This window comes from Dasypus novemcinctus, chromosome 21 (genome assembly GCF_030445035.2).
Source record: "Dasypus novemcinctus isolate mDasNov1 chromosome 21, mDasNov1.1.hap2, whole genome shotgun sequence".
Taxonomy (NCBI): Eukaryota; Metazoa; Chordata; class Mammalia; order Cingulata; family Dasypodidae; genus Dasypus; species Dasypus novemcinctus.
Window position 1 is genome coordinate 82358241 of NC_080693.1, and position 17655 is coordinate 82375895.

At 40.4% G+C, this 17655-nt stretch overlaps 1 protein-coding gene and 1 non-coding gene across 7 annotated transcripts in view; one reads left to right on the forward strand and one right to left on the reverse strand.

Annotated features, from left to right (window-relative positions):
* The window catches only part of TNRC6C (trinucleotide repeat containing adaptor 6C), a 180948-nt gene that overhangs the window by 90616 nt on the left and 72677 nt on the right, over positions 1-17655 (forward strand). For all 6 annotated transcript variants that reach the window (XM_012525910.4, XM_058284802.2, XM_058284800.2 and 3 more), the window contains one exon: positions 451-774. In XM_012525910.4, the coding sequence (XP_012381364.2) occupies positions 451-774 (324 nt within the window). The remainder of the gene's footprint in view (positions 1-450; positions 775-17655) is intronic.
* On the reverse strand, positions 6363-6469 carry LOC111764621 (U6 spliceosomal RNA). Its single transcript, XR_002797195.2, has one exon. It is a non-coding gene; the product is annotated as a U6 spliceosomal RNA (small nuclear RNA).

Here is a 17655-nt window from a genome sequence, read left to right on the forward strand (position 1 = left end):
TCAGAATTAAAACAAAAATAAATAAATCCTTATGAAGAGTTTGTGGACATCTCAAGGTCTCCTGAATGAGGGCACTGGTTCTCAGGCTGTGGCCTGGGACCAGCACCTCTTTCTCAGCCTCTCTCCCCCTCCATCCTGCTGATGATCTGAGCTTTAATCAGCCGCCTAGGGATGAAGTATGATAACTGCTCCTCAGCTGAAATTTCTTCATCCTTATTTTACAGATAAGGAAACTAAGGCACAAGAGAGGGGCAGTAGCTTGCTGCAGATTGCAGCTGGTTTATAGGAAATCTGGGCTTCTAACCTGGGACTCTCGCTTCAGTCCAATTCTGTATCCAAAGTACTACATTGCCGTTTTTCTTCTCAGTTTTGTGTTTTGTTTGGTTTCAGTTGGATTTTAAGGAGGTGTTACTAAAGTTTTGGAATTCTTTTTCATTTCATTCTCTGTAGTGCCAGAACCTACTAAGACCTGTTCAAGCCAGCCCCAACCTGCCGGTACCGGTACCAGTCCTTCCACCAGCACACTCTCCAGCAGCAATGGCAAACGTGCATCTGCCAGTGGCCAGCAGCCAGCTGCATCCCGTTACCTGCCTCGCGAGGTGCCTCCACGCTTCCGCCAGCAAGAACAGAAGCAGCTATTAAAGAGAGGTCAGCCATTGCCTACTGGGACTCTGACCAGTGTAAGCCCATCCCAGGGTGCCGGGCCCGCAGGGGTAAGCCCTCCTCCCCTCCCTGGAGCCGGTGTGCAGCAGCAGCCCAGTAAGCTCCCACCAGGTAAAAACCACAGAGAACAAGACATTCCTGCTATCTGAGAACTGGTGTGCTATTTCTAAGCTTTGCTGCTGAGTAACAAATTAGATAGATTTTGGTCCATATTCACTATGGAGCAGACAGACTGAGAGATAGATACTTATTCCTAAAAGTTCCATTTCAACTAGGTTTTAAATTTTAATTGTTTTCCCCTGTTTATGTTTATTTCTCATATACTTTCAGATGGCATTAGTTCCTAGTGCTACTTCAGCTAAGTTTGTTTCTACCAGAAACTAAAGATCTGCACATTAAAGCCTATAACTCTGTCAGGGCAGAGGCTTTAGAGTCCTGCCGTCAAGCCTTTCCTCTCGGTTTCTTAGGCTAGCTCAAGAACACACAGGCACCTTCTTTGCAGAGAGGTGGTAGAGAATGTTCGGGTTCCTTATTCCGACGCCTTGAGCCTTGAGCCTTGAGCTCCTGGCCCTGAGCCCCATTATGTCCAGAGCTCTACTCTACATCTCTCCAGACAGCTTCCTTGCCTAGCCACAATGAGGTGTTGCTTTCTCTTGGCACCAAAAAAGTATCACCACTTGGTCATTTGCTTTCCAGCTTCCAAAATGTTTGCAGATCTCATCTCTTTTCATCTCCTTTTCTAGTCTACTTGACCTTATGGATTTAAACTTTTTAAAAAATCTTTTTACTGTCATTTTAAAGGAATTTGGGGGGAGAAAACAAAGCAAAGAACATTTATCCAACGGCCATGTTTCTGTTACTGATTTTTTGTTTCAAGTAATTTAACAATTAGCACTGGTTCTAGAATAGAAACCATATTTGCTGATGGAAGTAAAATTCAGGTCTGTAATTAGAGTAGCAAGGAGGCTTCTTGTATTAGATTGGAATTTTAAAGCAGTTCCCAAGTCATGAATATTTGTTTTCTTGCATGTGCTGCCTTTTTATATAGGGAATAATTCTAACACGACCTGGAAGTATTTAGAGCAGTGTTTTTCAAAACCATGATTTTGTGGTATATTAGGAGTTAATATTTTTAGAAGGCTCTGCCATATCGGGTTGTCTTGCCCCTCATCTGCTAAATGCTTGATAGAGGGGATTAAAGTCAATGATTGTTCCCTAAAAAGCAGTGAAGAAAGGAAATAAATATCCTCATTGTCCAAGAATGTAGTGTCACCTACTCAGCTGCAGGTAGTTTGTAATCAAGCATACTGGTTACTTTGTACACTGAAATATCTGAAAATAATACTCTTTAATAAAATATTTGTCTCTGTAAATGTAATATCCTTCTCCAGGAAACTATTTCTAGTTCATAGTTCACTGTCCTTTTAAAAAATATGTATCAAAGAATATAAATTATTTTATGTATAAAAATTGAGAAAACAAGTGTGATGAGCATAAAATATCATTAATTCTTGTTTCCCAAACCAAAGTCTTCATTTTATACAAAATCCATCTCTTCCCCAACAGTCTCCGATTTTACAACCAGGTGAAGCTTTCTAATTCAGCCCCTTTCACTGATGAAGAGGGCCCTACCGACACCTGTACTAATCTCCTGTTCCCTAATTCACAAAGTCTCTGGTTTTCTGCCCTGATCTCAGTCTTTCACGGTCTCGTCTGTCCAACATTTTTTCCTTCCTATTCTCCATGTGCCTACTTTTGTTCTACTTGGGACTATTTCCTTGCTTTCTCACAAATAGGCTATGCTCAACATCAGGTTTTTCCCTATAATGCATACATTTGATTACCCTTCCCCTTTCTTTCTCTCCACATCACTATCATGCTCCTCCTTGAAGCCCCTAGATACCTTTCCATCTTCATTGTTCTCTGTGGAGACGTAAGGCACTGAGTCAGCAGCATACAGCTTAGACTCATCACATACCTGTATGTTTTGCCAGTTAGTTGGGAGTCTGTATTAGTCAGCCAAAGGGGTACTGATGCAAAATACCAGAAATTGGTTGGTTTTTATAAAGGGTATTTATTTGGGGTAGGAGCTTACAGATACTAGGCTATAAGCATAAGTTACTGCCTTTACCAAAGTCTCTTTTCACATATTGGTGCAAGGTGGCTGCCGACGTCTGGGAGGAGTCAGGCTTCCTGGGTTCCTCTCTTCCCAGGGCTTGCTTCTTTCCAGGCTAAGGGTTCCTTTCTTCTTGGGGCTCCAGCTTAATTAAGGCTTCAGCATCAAACTCCAACATCCGAAACCCTCAAACTCTGTCCTTTGCCATGCCATTTATCTGTGAGTCCCCACCCACCAAGATGTGGGGACTCAATGCCCTACTGGCATAAGAGGTTTACCTGATTACTTAATCAACTAAACCTCTGAATCCAATGTAATCTAATATGCCCAGAGGAAAAGATCAGTTTACAAACATAATCCAATATTTCCTTTTGGAATTCATCAATAATATCAAACTACAGAGTCTTACCTCTCAACTAAACAAAGTATCCTGTAAAGAAAGCACCTGAGCTTTGTATTGTATGACTAGCTTAGCATAGTAGAAAGAACTTGGAGTGTAGGTAAAGACCTGGAAGCCAGTACTGGTTATGCCACCAACTGTACTTCCCATTTTCTCATACAAAATGACAGTCTGAACCTCGCATGACCTTTGATCTCCCTTTAATTTCTGACTCAAACACTATTCCAGAGAATTTGTTGATTTTGTTGACGGCGTTGCCGAGAACACGCCCCGTGTTGTTGTGGAATCTGCGCAGGGCTCCCAGCTGAATGTCAGCATGCGCGGAGGCAGTGTGGCAGAGGAGGCAGAGTGCACGTGCCTGATGCCGTTTCTAAATCTGCAGCCTCCTGTGTGATCTTTTCTTATTTTTTATTTTTTTATTTCTCTCCCCCCATCCCCTCCTTTGTCTGCTTTCTGTGTCCATTCGCTGTGTACTTTTCTGGGTCTGCTTGTATTATCAGGCAACACTGGGAAACTGCATCTCTTTTTTTGTTGCATCGTCTTGCTGCATCAGCTCTTCATGTGTGCAGCACCATGCTGGGCAGGCTGTGATTTTTTTCACGTGGGGCACACTCCTTGTGCCTGGGGCCCCCCTTCACGGGTATGTCCCTGTGTGGCACGGCACTCCTTGTGCACAACAGCACTGCACATGGGCCAGCTTACCACACAGGTCAGGAGGCCCTGGGGATAGAATCCTGGATGCTCTATCAGTTGAGCCATGTCCACTTCCCCCATGTGATCTTTTTTTTTTTTTAAGATTTATTTATTTATTTATTTCTCTCCCATCCCCCCTCCTCCCCCATTGTCTGTTCTCTGTGTCTATTTGCTGCGTCTTCTTTGTCCACTTCTGTTGTTGTCAGCAGCATGGGAATCTGTGTTTCATCTTGTTGTGTCAGTTCTCCGTGTGTGCAGTGCCATTCCTGGGCAGGCTGCACTTTCTTTTCATGCTGGGTGGCTCTCTTTATGGGGTGCACTCCTTGAACGCGGGGCTCCCCTATGCGGGAGACACCCCTGCGTGGCAGGGCACTCCTTGCACGCATCAGCACTGCACGTGGGCCAGCTCCACACTGGTCAAGGAGGCCCAGGGTTTGAACCGCGGACCTCTCATGTGGTAGGCGGACGCCCTAACCACTGGGCCAAGTCCGCCTCCCCCCCATGTGATCTTGACTGAGTCACTTGGACTCCCTGCACTTTAGATTCCTCATCTGTAAGTTTAGGAGAATTCCTCCATCGTAGGAATTGTTTCCTTTCCAGAAATTGTTTCCTTTCCAGCACAGGGTCTTTCCAGGGAAAAAAGTTGATGGCTGTTAATGCAGGACTTGTGAGAATTGGGAACAGGAAACAAATATGCACCCATCTTTGAAACACTGTTATGAAGCAACAGTATTTTTCCTTCTAAAAAAACTCACAAAATCTTGAATTGACTAAATTCTACAACAGTGCAATAAAACTTCCACATTACTCTATGACGTGTGTGTATTTTGACATTTTAAATTGTCCTTCCTAGACTTAAGTATTCTATAACCTTATATTTCATGGCGCGAGTTATTTAATGAATTCACATTCGAGTGAAATTCTATTAGTGTATTCCAGAAGAGGACCCGCATTTTTTGCTGCAGTGAAATATTATTCTAGTACTGCTTGAAGTAAAAGTTCTTGTAACAATCTTTAAATTAATACATGGGTTTTCATTGTCTGTGTAAGCAGGTTTAACTCCTGTAGTCATTCCTGTGTTAATATGAAAAAATATTGTTTTGTTGATGATTACATTCCTCTAACTGTATGGTTAACTTTTTAAAAAAGTATGAATTCTGGGTCAGCAGAACTAACATTATATTAACCAAGCAGGCAGCAGGTAAGTAATTTAACAGCAGGCCATTTCTAGTGAAGGGGAAAAAAAGTGAAATTGGGAATTATTTTAGTCCAGTATATTAATTTCCGTGTTTCCCCCAAATAATATGTGTATTTGGACTCTTTTTATCCCCCTAAGTTTTGTGGTTTTTTAAATATTTAATAGAAGATTGTTAATATAATACTGTATACTACTGTCCGTGGTTTACTTTGATTCTATTTTTGCCTATTATTAACATTCTGTAACATTAACATGCAATTTGTTCAGTTTCAAAGAAAAGCAGTTTTATATATGCAGTATTACCCATACTCATTTTACATGCTATGCCATACAGTCAGTCCTATGTTAAATTTTTTAGTTTTCCTTCTAGTAATATACACGACCTTGGACTTTCCCTTTCAACCACTGTCATGCTGATATAATAGCTCTGCTAGTTAAAAACACTGTTGTACCTTCACCTTTTCTATTCATTTCCAAAGATTTATGAACAACCTTTATACCAATTCTGTGCAGATTAACCCTCGGTTTTCCATTCTCTAACCTCATTCTATTTTCTGGTGACCTATATTCTAGTTACTAACTCCATGAGTTTACACAGTATGTTTAGTCCATAATACTGCAATCAGAGAGTATTTGTCCTTTTGTGTCTGGCTTGCTTCACTTAGCATAATGTCCTCTAGGTTCATACAAGTTGTCATAGGTGTCGCGGCTTCATTTCTTCTTACAGCTGCATAATAATCCGTCATATGTTAACAGTACAATTTGTTTATCCATTCATCATTTGGCAGACACTTGAGTTGTTTCTAACTTTTGGCAATCCTAAATAATGCCACTATGAACATTGGTATGCAGATGTCTGTTCATGTCACTGCTCTCAGTTCTTCTTGGGTATATACGTGGTCATGGTAATGCTAGGTCATGTGGCAAGTCTATATTCATCTTCCTTAGGAACTGCCAAACAGTCCTTCACAGTGACTGTACCATTCTGCATTACCACCGACAGTGTTAAGTGTTCCTATCTCTCTTCATCCTTTCCATCACTGGTAGTTTTTTGTCTTTAGTGGCCATTCTATTAGGTGTGAAATGATATCTCACTGTAGCTTTGATTTGCATTTCCCTAATTACTAGTGATTTTGAACATTTTTTCATGTTTTTTTTTGCCGTTTGTATTTCTTTTTTGGACAAATGTCTATTCAAGTCTTTTGCCCATTTTTTAAATTGGGTCATCTTTCTTTTTCTTGAATCGTAGTATTTCTTTATATATCAAGACTATTAAACCTTTTTTTTTTTTTTTAAATATGGAACGCTTCACGAATCTGCGTGTCATCCTTGTGCAGGGGCCATTCTAATCTTCTCTGTATCGTTCCAATTTTAGTATATGTGCTGCCAAAGCAAGCACCAAGAATATTAAACCTTTATCAGACATGTGATTTGCAAATATTTTCTCCCATTGAGTCAGCTGCCTTTTAAGCCTTTTGAAAAAGTCCTTTCAGGTGCAAAAGTGTTTAATTTTGAGGAGGTCCCATTTATCTGTTTTTCTTTTATTGCTCATGCTTTGGGCATAAGATCCAAGAAACTACCACCTGCCACAAGATCTTGAGGATGTTTCCCTAGATTTTCTTCTAGTAGTTTTATGGTCCTGGCTTTTATATTTAGGTCTTTGATCCATTTTGAGTTGATTCTTGTGTAGGGAGTGAGATAGGGTTCCTTTTTCATTCTTTTGCTTGTAAATATCCCATTCTCCCAGCACCATTTGCAGCACCATTTGTTGAAGAAACTGTTTTGTCCCAGTAATGTGGACTTGGTAGGTTCGTCAAAAACAAGTTGGCCATAGAGGTGAGGGTCTATTTCTGACTCTGAATTCTATTCAACTGATCAATGTTTCTCTCTTTACGCCAATACCATGCTGTTTTGATCACTGTAGCTTTTTAATACGTTGCAAGGTTGGGCAGTGAGAGTCCTCTCACATTGCTCTTCTTTTTAAGAATGTTTTTGGCTATTTGGATACCCTTTCCCTTCCAAATGAATTTGGTAATTGCTTTTTATATTCCGTAAAGTAGGCTGTTGAACTTTTGATTGGTATTACATTGAATCTGAGATCAGTTTGAGTGGAATTGACATTTTCACGGTATTTGGTCTTCCAATTCATGAACACAGACTGTCTTTCCATTTCTTTAGGTATTCTTTGATTTCTTCTAGCAGTGTTTTGTAGGTGTTTGAATATACATCCTGTACATCTTTGGTTAAATTGATTCCTTAGGTATTTGAGGCTTTTTGTTCTACGTAAATGAATTTTTTTCCTGACTTCCTCCTCAGATTGTTCAATACTGTATAATAGTGTACAGAAACATGTTGATCTTGTATCCTGCCACTTTGCTGAACTCATTTATTATCTAAAGTAGCTATGTCATAAACATTTCAGAATTTTGTAAATATTGGATCATGTCATCTGTGAACAGTGAGAATTTTACTACTTCTTTTCCTGTTTAGATGCCTTTTTTTTCCATGTCTAATTGCTCTAGGTGGGAATTATAGCACAGTGTTGAATTACAGTGGTGACTGTGGGCATCCTTGTCTGGTTCCCAATCCTAGAGGGAAAGTTTTCAGCCTTTCCCATTAAGTACAACGTTGGCTGTGAATTTGCCATATATGCCATTTATCATATTGAGGAACCTTCCTTCTATTCCTATCTTTTGAAGTGGTTTCATCAAGAAAGGATACTGGATTTTGTCGAAAGCCTTTTCTGCATCAATCGAGATATTTATGTGGCTTTTTTCCCTCCAGTTTATTAGTGTGGTGTATATTATGCTAACTGATTTTTCTTATGTTGAACCAGCCTTACATACCAGGAATAAATCCCACTCAGTCATGGTATATAATTCTTTTTCTTTTTTTTTCTCTTATCAGTTTTATTTATAAACATCCCAATATAGAAATATTTGAAATTAGAAGATAAGAAATGGCTAATGCATCTAGATACTGCTTTAAATAATGGTCAGAATTGTGTTTTAAGTTACAGCAATTTTGGGGATGAAATTTAATATTTTGTAACTTGCTGTGATGATACATTTTCATATGTAAATACAGTATAATGTTTGAACATGAACTATAAAATACATGGTTCAATACTGACAGCTAGGTATTGCTTTAAGCATTTTGTTGGAAATACCAGTTGCTCTTGCCTCAATAAAGCAGTTTCTCAAGAATAAAATTCATAAAACTAAGAACAATAATCACTCAAGGAATTTGGTCTAATTTGGCATTACTGTCAATAGAACAAAATTATATGAAAAGCTTGATAACATAATTAGTAAATATTCTGAAATTAAGTCAAGAAAAGTAAATTCTACAGAATAAATATGACCATTTATGAATTACTTATGTCTCCATTTTATTACTCTTCCTAATATCACCAGACCTTCCGCAGAACACTCAGATGTTTCATGTTTGATGCTTTGCCAACTTTCAGTTAAACCAAAACCATAGAATTCCAATATCTTTTTATATTTTGTAGGCATAAAGATGTATTTGTCAAAGTAGGAAGATAGAACATATTTTACTTAAAAATGTGTAGTATGAAATATAACTTTGAAATAATTAGACACATGGTATGTGGGTCTCCGTCTGTATTCTTACCCTGAGCCCTGCAACTATTACAGGTGGCCTGGTGTAGCCTGATGACATTAGTGGCCTCACTGTACATGGCAGTGTTACAGGTCTCACCACTGGGGAAATTAGGGGTGTGACGGGAGAGAAGAAAAAGCACGGGCAAACCATCCTCCTACATAGTTTGTTTTTCTGCACAGCATCATGGAGTTTCAGTCCATGAAGGATCCTCTCCTCTTTATTCACTCAGTTGATTCCTGTTCATCCTTCTTGTGCCACACACTGTTTCCAGGAAGACTCCGTTAACAGCCCAGGTCTGGCTTTATATTGTCAGAGGAAGTGGACTGAAAAGTAGAAAGTGGCCTGCTAGAAGCTTCTAATTCAAAAGTTGTTTCTTCTCTGCAATTGGGAAGAGCCACATGCAGACTCACAGAAGCAGCGAGCCCTCCTGATATTGTTCCAGTATCCAGCTGTCTAGTCAGACCGGCAGAGCCATGGCTGATTCCTGGTCCCTTCCAATTCTCCCCTTTTGGAAAGCAGCAAAGTTGGCCAGCAGCTGCGCGTGGTCTAGGAAAGGCAGCTGATCCTAATGCTTGTTCATCTGCAGAACAGACCCGGCCTTTGGCTCCGGGGTGATTCCACCAGATGCAGCGGCTCAGCCTTCCTGTGAGCGCGGGCATCCCCGGTGCCCTCTACCTGGCCTATAATTCTTTTAATATGCTGTTGGATTCTATTTGCAAGTTTTTGTTGAGAATTTTTGCATCTATTCATTAGAGAGATTGGTCTGTAATTTTCTTTTCTTGTAGTATCTTTATCTGGCTTTGGTATTAGGATGATGTTGGCTTCATAAAATGTGTTGGGTAATTTTTCCTCCTCTTCAATTTTTTGTAAGAGTTTAAACAGAATTGGTGTTAATTCTTCTCAGAATTCTTGGTAGATTTCACCTGTAAAGCCGTCTGGCCCTGGACTGACTTTATGGGATTTTTGATGACTGATTCAGTCTCTTTAAATGTGATTGGATTGTTGAGTTCTTTTATTTCTTGTAGAGTCAATGTAGGTTGTTTGTGCATTTCTATGAATTTGTCCATTTCATCTAGGTTGTCAGCATACAGTTTCTCATAATATCCTCATCCTTTTTATTTCTGGGGTCAGATGTAATATCCTCTTTCATTTCTGATTTTATATATTTGCATCTTCTTTTCTTTGTTAGTCTAGCTAGGGTTTTGTCAATTTTATTGATCACCTTAAACAACCAGCTTTTGGTTTGTTGATTTTCCTTTTTTTTTTTTCAATTTCATTTGTTTCTGCTCTAATCTTTACTATTTCTTCCATTCTGCTTGCTTTGGGAATGGTTTGCTGTTCTTTTCCTAGTTCCTCTAGGTATTGAATTAGGTCTTGGATTTTAGCTCTTATGTCTTTTTTAATGTAAGCATTACATTAAAGGCATTAGCACTGCCTTTTCTCTATCCCATAAATTTTAATAAGTTGTGTTTTCATTTTCATTCATCTCAAGATATTTACTAATTTCTCTTAAATTTCTTCGGCTCATTGATTGTTCAGGAGTATGTTGTATTTACTGAAACCTGCTTTGTGACGCAACATGTTGTCTACTCTGGAGAAAGATCCATGAGCTAAGCACTTGAGAAGAATATATAACCTACTGATTTGGGATACAAAATGTTCTATATATGTCAGTTACGTCTAGCTTGTTTATCATATTGTTCAAGTTCTCTGTTTCCTTGTTGATCTTCTGTCTAGTTGTTTGTTCTATCTAATAATGTGAGTGGTGTATTGAAGTCTCCACCTATTATTGTAGAGATGTCTATTTCTCCCTTCAGTTTTTGCTAGAGTTTGCCTCATGTATTTGGGGGCACCCTCGTTAGGTGCATACAATATTTATGACTGTTACTTCTTCCTGGTGGATTGACCCTTTTATTAATATATAATGGCCTTCTGCATCTCTTACAATTTTTTTTGCATTCAGAGTCTTTTCTATCCAATATTAGTACAACTACCCCTTCTCTCTTTTGGTTACTGGTTATGTGGAATACCTTTTTCTAGCCTTTCACCTTCAACTGATTTGGATCCCTGGATCTAAGATGAGTCTCTTGTAGATAGCATATGGGTGGCTCATGGGTTTTTTTTTCCCCTTCTGTCAGCCTATATCTTTTGATTGGGGAGTTTAATCCATTCACATTAAATGATATTTCTGTAAATGTATTATTTCTACCATTTTATCTTTGACTTTCATATGTTATAGCTTATTTTCATCTCTTAACTCTTTTGGTTTTCCTTTCTGATAGTCTTCCCTTCTCCACTTTCCTCTAAGTCTCTCTCCTGTCTTTTGGGCTGTAAGATTCCCTTTAATGCTTCCTGCAAAATCTGATTCTTTTTTTATGAATTCTTTTAGTTTCTATTTATTTGTGAATATTTTAAACTCACATTCATATTTGAAGGACAATTTTACTGGATAGAGAATTCTTAGCTTGCAATTTTTCTCTTTCAGTATACTAATTATATCATAGCATTGTCTTCTCACCGCCATGGTTTCTGTTGATAAATCTGCGCAAAGTCTTACTGGGCATCTTTGTATGTGATAGTTTACTTCTCCCTTGCTCCTTTTAGAATTTTCCCTTTATCTTTGGTGTTTGACGTTCTGAGTAGTATGTGTCTTGGAGTAGGTCTATTTGGGTTTATTCTGATTGGGATACGCTGTGCTTCTTGGCCATGTAAATTCATTTCTTTCATGAGAGTCAGGAGATTTTAGGACATTATTTCCTCAAATACTCTTTCTGCCCCTTTTCCCGTTTCTTCTCCTTCTGAAATTTCCATGACACGCAGGTATTGTACTTCATGTTATTCTACTCCCTGAGCCACTGCTCAGGTTTCCCCATTTTTTTCCTCTCTGTTCATCGCTCCAGTTTTAACTGTTCTGTCTTCAGCATCACTTATTCTTTCTTCTATCATTTCAAGTCTGCTGTTGTATGCCTCTACCTCTGTTGTGCTTTTTATCTCACCTATTGTGTCTATTATTGCCATAAACTCTGGGTTTTTTTTCTATTTAAGTTTTCAAATTTTTTATGCTCACCCAGAGTCCTCTTACTTTTTTTTTTTTTTTTTTTTTTGAGGTACCAGTGGGCAAGAAACTCCTATGTAGCAAACCAGAGCTCAACCACTGAGCTACATTGGCTTCCCTGAGTTGTTGTTTTTTGTTTTGTTTTGTTTTCATTTGTTTTGCTTGTTGTTTGTTTGTTTGTTTTTCCAGGAGGCACAGGGAACCAAACCCAGCACCTCCTGTGTGGGAGGCAGGCGCTCAACTGCTTCTGCCACATCCACTCCCACCAGTGTCCTCTTAATGTCCTTTATCTCCTTAGCCATATTGTCTTTCAACTCATTGATTTGATTTAGGAGATTTGTATGAACCTTGCTGATTAGTTGTCTCAAATTGTGTGTCTCCTCTGGGGCTTTGATATGTTTCTCTGCTTGAGCCATATCTTCCAGTTTCTTCGTATGGCTTTTAATTTTTTGCTGATGCCTTGGCGTCTGATTATGAAGGTGAGTGTACTCTGATGCTCAATTTATCTCTCTTGCATTGGATTTTAGTGATGGGTTTTAGTGTGTTACTGCTGTTTTTTCGATTCTTGGTTCAGACTGTTCTAGCTCTTCAGGATTATCCATGTTTAGTTGCTCGAATCTGGGCCATGGGCCTAGTAATGGGTTGCAGACCCACTTTCAAAGGACTTCTGGAGGAAGGCTGTAAGGGGCCAAAAAAGCCTTCCGTTTTTTAATTTTTCATTTCCTAACATGCACTTCCTTCGTCTGCCAGCAGATGGTGCTCTTCAGCAGCCCTCTGATTTCAAAGCCTGGTCAGGGTGTGTTAGCTGCTGTTGATCAGATCATTGTGCCAGAGGATCCTACCTGGAGGCTATTCAGAGCCTCACAAATCAAACTTCTCAGAAGCTACTTTTCCCCAGGCAGTCTCCCAAGGTAAACAGTGATGCTCCTCCCACCCTCCCCCCTTCCCAGCCTGAGGGCTCGTGGGACATAGTAGACCAAATTTGTTGGCCAAAAGCGGAATCATCCTTAGGCTGTATCCCTGTCTGTCCTGTTTCCCGGTGAGGTGGATCCCTGCAGTCAGTCCCCTCTCTGTGTAGCCGCTGGCCCCAGGCCGGAAAATTCAAAATTATCTACTCAAAAGGTGGGGTAAGGGCGAGATTTTTTTGCCTGTGCCCCTCTCTCTTCTAGGTGGTGTCCAGCCTTCCCCTGGTGTCCTAAATCCTAGGACATTTTTTGCAGGCTGTTTCTTCCTGTCCTCTAGCTATTTCTCTCGGAGAGAAGTGAGTTCTGTGTCTCTCTAATCCTCTGTCTTCCCAGAAGTCCCTCTCTTCACTGTCTCTTAATCAATTATGATTATTTTCCTCTCCTTAATGCGACAGAATGTCTAGGTTGCAGTGCCTCTCTTAGCTTGTATACCTCTGAGAAGAGAGCAGAAGACACTAACCTTTCAGAGATATAGTTTCTTCATGACTGTTTCCATTAATTCATTGAGCAAAACATGTATTTAATGCCTATTAGATATCAGATACTATGCTAGGCATTAGGGATACACAACTCAAGACTAAATATATTGGATGAGAAACTAGTAAAATAGGAAATTTAGGTACCCTCTGTGGACGGCAAGTTGGCAATATTTATCCAAAATTTAAGTGATCATTTCTTTTCTTTTTTTTAAAAGATTTTATTTAACACCCCCCCCCCCACTGTTGTCTGCTCTCTTGTGTCCATTCGCTGTGTGTTCTTCTGTGTCCACTTGCATTCTCTTCAGGGGCACCAGGAATCTGTGTCTCTTTTTGTTGCATCATCTTGCTGCTTCAGCCCTCCATGTGTACGGGTCCACTCCAGGGTGGGCTATGATTTTTTTCACGCGGGGCGTCTCAATGCAGGGTGCACTCCTTGCGCATGGGCTCCCCTACACGGGGGACACCCCTGTGTGGCAGGGCACTTCTTGTGCGTGGGCCAGCTCACCACACGGGCCAGGAGGACCTGGGTTTGAACCCTGGACCTCCCATATGGTAGACGGACACTCCATCAGTTGAGCCACGTCCACTTGCCTAAGTGAAGTATTATTTATAAAAAATTAGAAAGAACCTGAGCTTTCATTGGTGAGGGAATGGTTAAATTTTAGTTCTTCACACTAGGTATTGACATTTAAAAGAATGAGGAGGATATGTTTGTACCACAGTGAAATCATGACCATGCTACGCTTTTCATGCTCATAATAGCAAGTTGTTAAACCAGATGTGTCATCTCATTTGTGACAGAAAAACAAAAAATCCTGCCATGTGGATCAGGTGAGCGATTAGGTTTGGGGTTCTTAACCTTTTTTGTTCCACAGACCCCTTTGCCAGGCAGGTGAAAATCATGGACCCTTTCTCAGAATGTAGTGGCAGATAGTTTTATGACAGTCAACATGAGAGGTCAGAAAAAATAAAGATAATTTGATTTTTTTTCAATTCAAGCTCACAGACCCCCTGAAATCTTTAAAGGACCCCTTGGTGGTCTGTGGACCCCAATTAAGAACCCCTGGATTAGATGGTAGCTGTGCCCTGTGATTACCTTTGAAGAGGAGAAGGCTTTCACTTTTTACTTTATAACTTTTTAATTTTTATATTTAATTCACATCTGTTCCTTTTGTAACCTTTTTTAAAAAATGAAATGATAAATGTTTTGACAAATCTCAAAATAAAATTTCTTTCATATAATGCAATTTTTATATTATCTGATCCAGATTCCAAATCTAAATCAGTAATATGCCTTTAATTTATCAAAACTTATTTATGCCACAATTATCGTATTATTTTCTCGTAGCTATTGCTATGAAAAGATAACTTTTCTCAGAATCGTTTGTTTCTTCCACAGTGAAACTGAGATTTTATTTCATGAATTGTTGCCTATGAAAACATGACTGGAGAACACCAAAGCATCATTTGAAATCTGGCTGCTGCTAGTCAGTCACTAGTTAAATGACCAGTGGGATTCACCTTGGAACAGTCACAACATTGTGTATTATGATGTGACCTCAGAGTGAGCAGGGTAGGGAGGACGTCCCTGCTGGGATGGGGTGAAGCAGTGGCAGCCTGGCACCTTGTTTCAAAGACCAGGCAGCCTAAGGAGAACTTCTTTGCAGGGCAGTGGCCTGGCACAGGGGTTCATAGCCTGGGCAGGCTGAGGAGGATATCACAGTGAGGGCCAGTAGCAGGGCCCATGTGGGGCATTGGAGCCTGAGAGGGATGAGGCCTTCACTCAGAGGGCAGCACAGCACCCAGTGTGAGCGGTCAGCGCCCAAGCAGGGTGATGTGGGTACCCATGGGGATGGAGGGAACAGCAGCAGTGGAAGATTGTCACATATGGAGGTGCTGATCAAATGAAAAATCATCTAAGGAGATAGATATATAAATAATATTTTGGAGAAGAGAGTTATGAAATGGAAAGGGCAAAAGCTAGAATAATCCCTGTAGTATTAGATTGCAATGGGAAAAATCAGTGTTTTTAATGTACGTAGTATTAGAAATAAAAATAAGTATAGGTATGAACGTTTAGATGTATGAGTATAAATACATGTATGTATGCCTGGGTGTATTTATATACATATGTTCTCTCACTCTGTTCTCTGAGAGGGCCAGTAACAATGAGCACACTCACACTCAAATGCTGGTTTCCATACCCCATTCTCCACTAACAGGAACCAAGGCTCTTTAGAGAAATTACAGATCCCAGAGATAGCACAGGGAAAATACAAGATAAGCCTGGAAGCCAAGAGCCAAGAAGGTGGTCAAGTAATGCTGAAGATATGTCAAAAGGACACAGAATCCATCTTGAAAGTTCTCCTGGTGGTCAAATCCGGGACAATTTGAGCATCAAAATAAGTAATGTTAGTAACAATTGAATAAACTCACGGAATTAAATTGGGATCCGTGAATACATTGGAAGTTTGATGAAGAACAGAATGTTCTCTCAGAGTACCTTCCCCCAGAATCCAAGGGGTGAAGAACAGCCTCACAGCAGAGAAGCCCGGCCAACACCATTTTAACCTTAGGTGACTCAAGGAAGCAGCAAGTGACACAGGCTGAAGTCCTGCAGAATCTGAAGCCAACTGTGAGAAGCATCAGACAAACCCAAAGGGAGGAACTTTCCACAGAATAACTGGCCTGTAATCTTCAAAGGTGTCAGGGCCATGAAAGTCAACCAAAGATTGAGGGGGGCTGTTGTGGACTAAGAAGACTAAAACTGCATGACAGTGGAATGCCACATATAATTCTGAACTGGATCCTTTTGCTCATAAGACCTTATGGAGACAACTGGTTCCCTTGAGTGGGCTGTGAAGATTAGGTGGTGGTCATGGAGAAGTGTTAATGTCCAGATTTTGGTGGTGACTTATTGGCATCCAAGAGTTTTTCCTGTTTGTAGGGATTGCATACTAATGTATTTGGAAGGGATGGGGCAAGGTTGGCACTTATTGTAACACAGGTGTAAAAGACACTACCAACTGCCAGTCCCGGCAGAGAATATTCTCACAGGCCAAAACTGGTCATCAGGGTATAAAGGGTGTTTGAAAGGAAGAAGATGGAGTTGTCACTCACTGTGTGTTATGCGTGGGGAGGCCAGGTGGCTGAGAGTAGTGGTCATGAGCCTTGTTTGGGCCACAGGACCCTTCCTCCTTCCCCTGTCTCCCCTCCACTAACCCGCCTGTCTTTACATGCCTGCAGTGGAGCTCTGGATTTACTGTTGATTAGCAGGGACTTGAGCTCACATTTATGAGCTGGGAAATCATTCAATTCTCCCAACCTTCAGTATTCTCGTCTGTAAAGTGAGGATACTAGTTATATCTCAAGGTTGTTTTAAGGTTTACATGAGCTTAGGTATTTGAATGCACCTTAGCTTAGTAATTGTCATATATTTGGTGCTTAATAAGTGCTCTGCAATGGCCCCTAACATCTAGTTATGTGAAGTACTATTATTCTAAGTATGTCTGCATAAAACTCTCTCTATTTGGTAAGTATAAATATCTATTCTCATAGTTTGTTTTCTTTACTTTTATTTGCCCATCTAACGTGCATCAGTTACTCTTTGCCCTGCAGCATGAACCTAGTGATAGACAAGTGAGATCTGTCAGAATGCAGTAAGGAAAATAACTGAGTTGAATGTTGCCTCTTTGAAACATTTATGGGTATAGGTAGGATTAATTTTCCAGTGACCAACATCTTGCTTAAAATGTGATAGTAGAGAATACTTGGCGCTTTAGGACCTGTTTTGGACTTGTGCTAGGCCTCGCATCCCCACAGAATGACCATGTACATACTCTCTCCCATTGCCCATGAATTTCTGGCATAACTGCCCCTCTCTGTGTTGGCCCCTTGTTGATTCAGTTACCACGTTAACTCTGGGCTCTGTGGACAGGCTCTGTCAGTCTTACAGCATTCAAGTCAACATTGAACACATTTTTTAAGGTAACCAAAATTTATGATACTAGCATGCAAAACTAAGTCTTGGCTAGGTTTTAAGGTTCGGGAATGCTAATGTTGAAGTGAGACTCAACCAAGTTTAAAGCAAAAACAGGCTTTTTTTAATGGACGACCACTTCAAAATAAGGAAAATTTTCCAGCGCCAATACTATTGTGCTTCTACTTTTAATATGTCCTTTGGGTAACATCTATCACAGAAAACACATGTTCTCAGGAGGACACTGACGACCAAGTGTGCGCAGAGCAGCCACAGCAATAAAGGCCCAGAGATGCCTTTATGAAGGGGGACTCCAAGAGGAGCTTCAGCAGGAGGAGGGCCTGCCAGCACGGCGGTTACAGAAGGTTCCTCTGAGAGCCCAGGAGGTAGCTGGCTGGGGTCTCCACAGGTCAGAGGGGCGACTAGTGGGGCAGGCTTCAGCCTTGGGCAAGAGAACTTTGCGTTCCTTCCCTCATCACT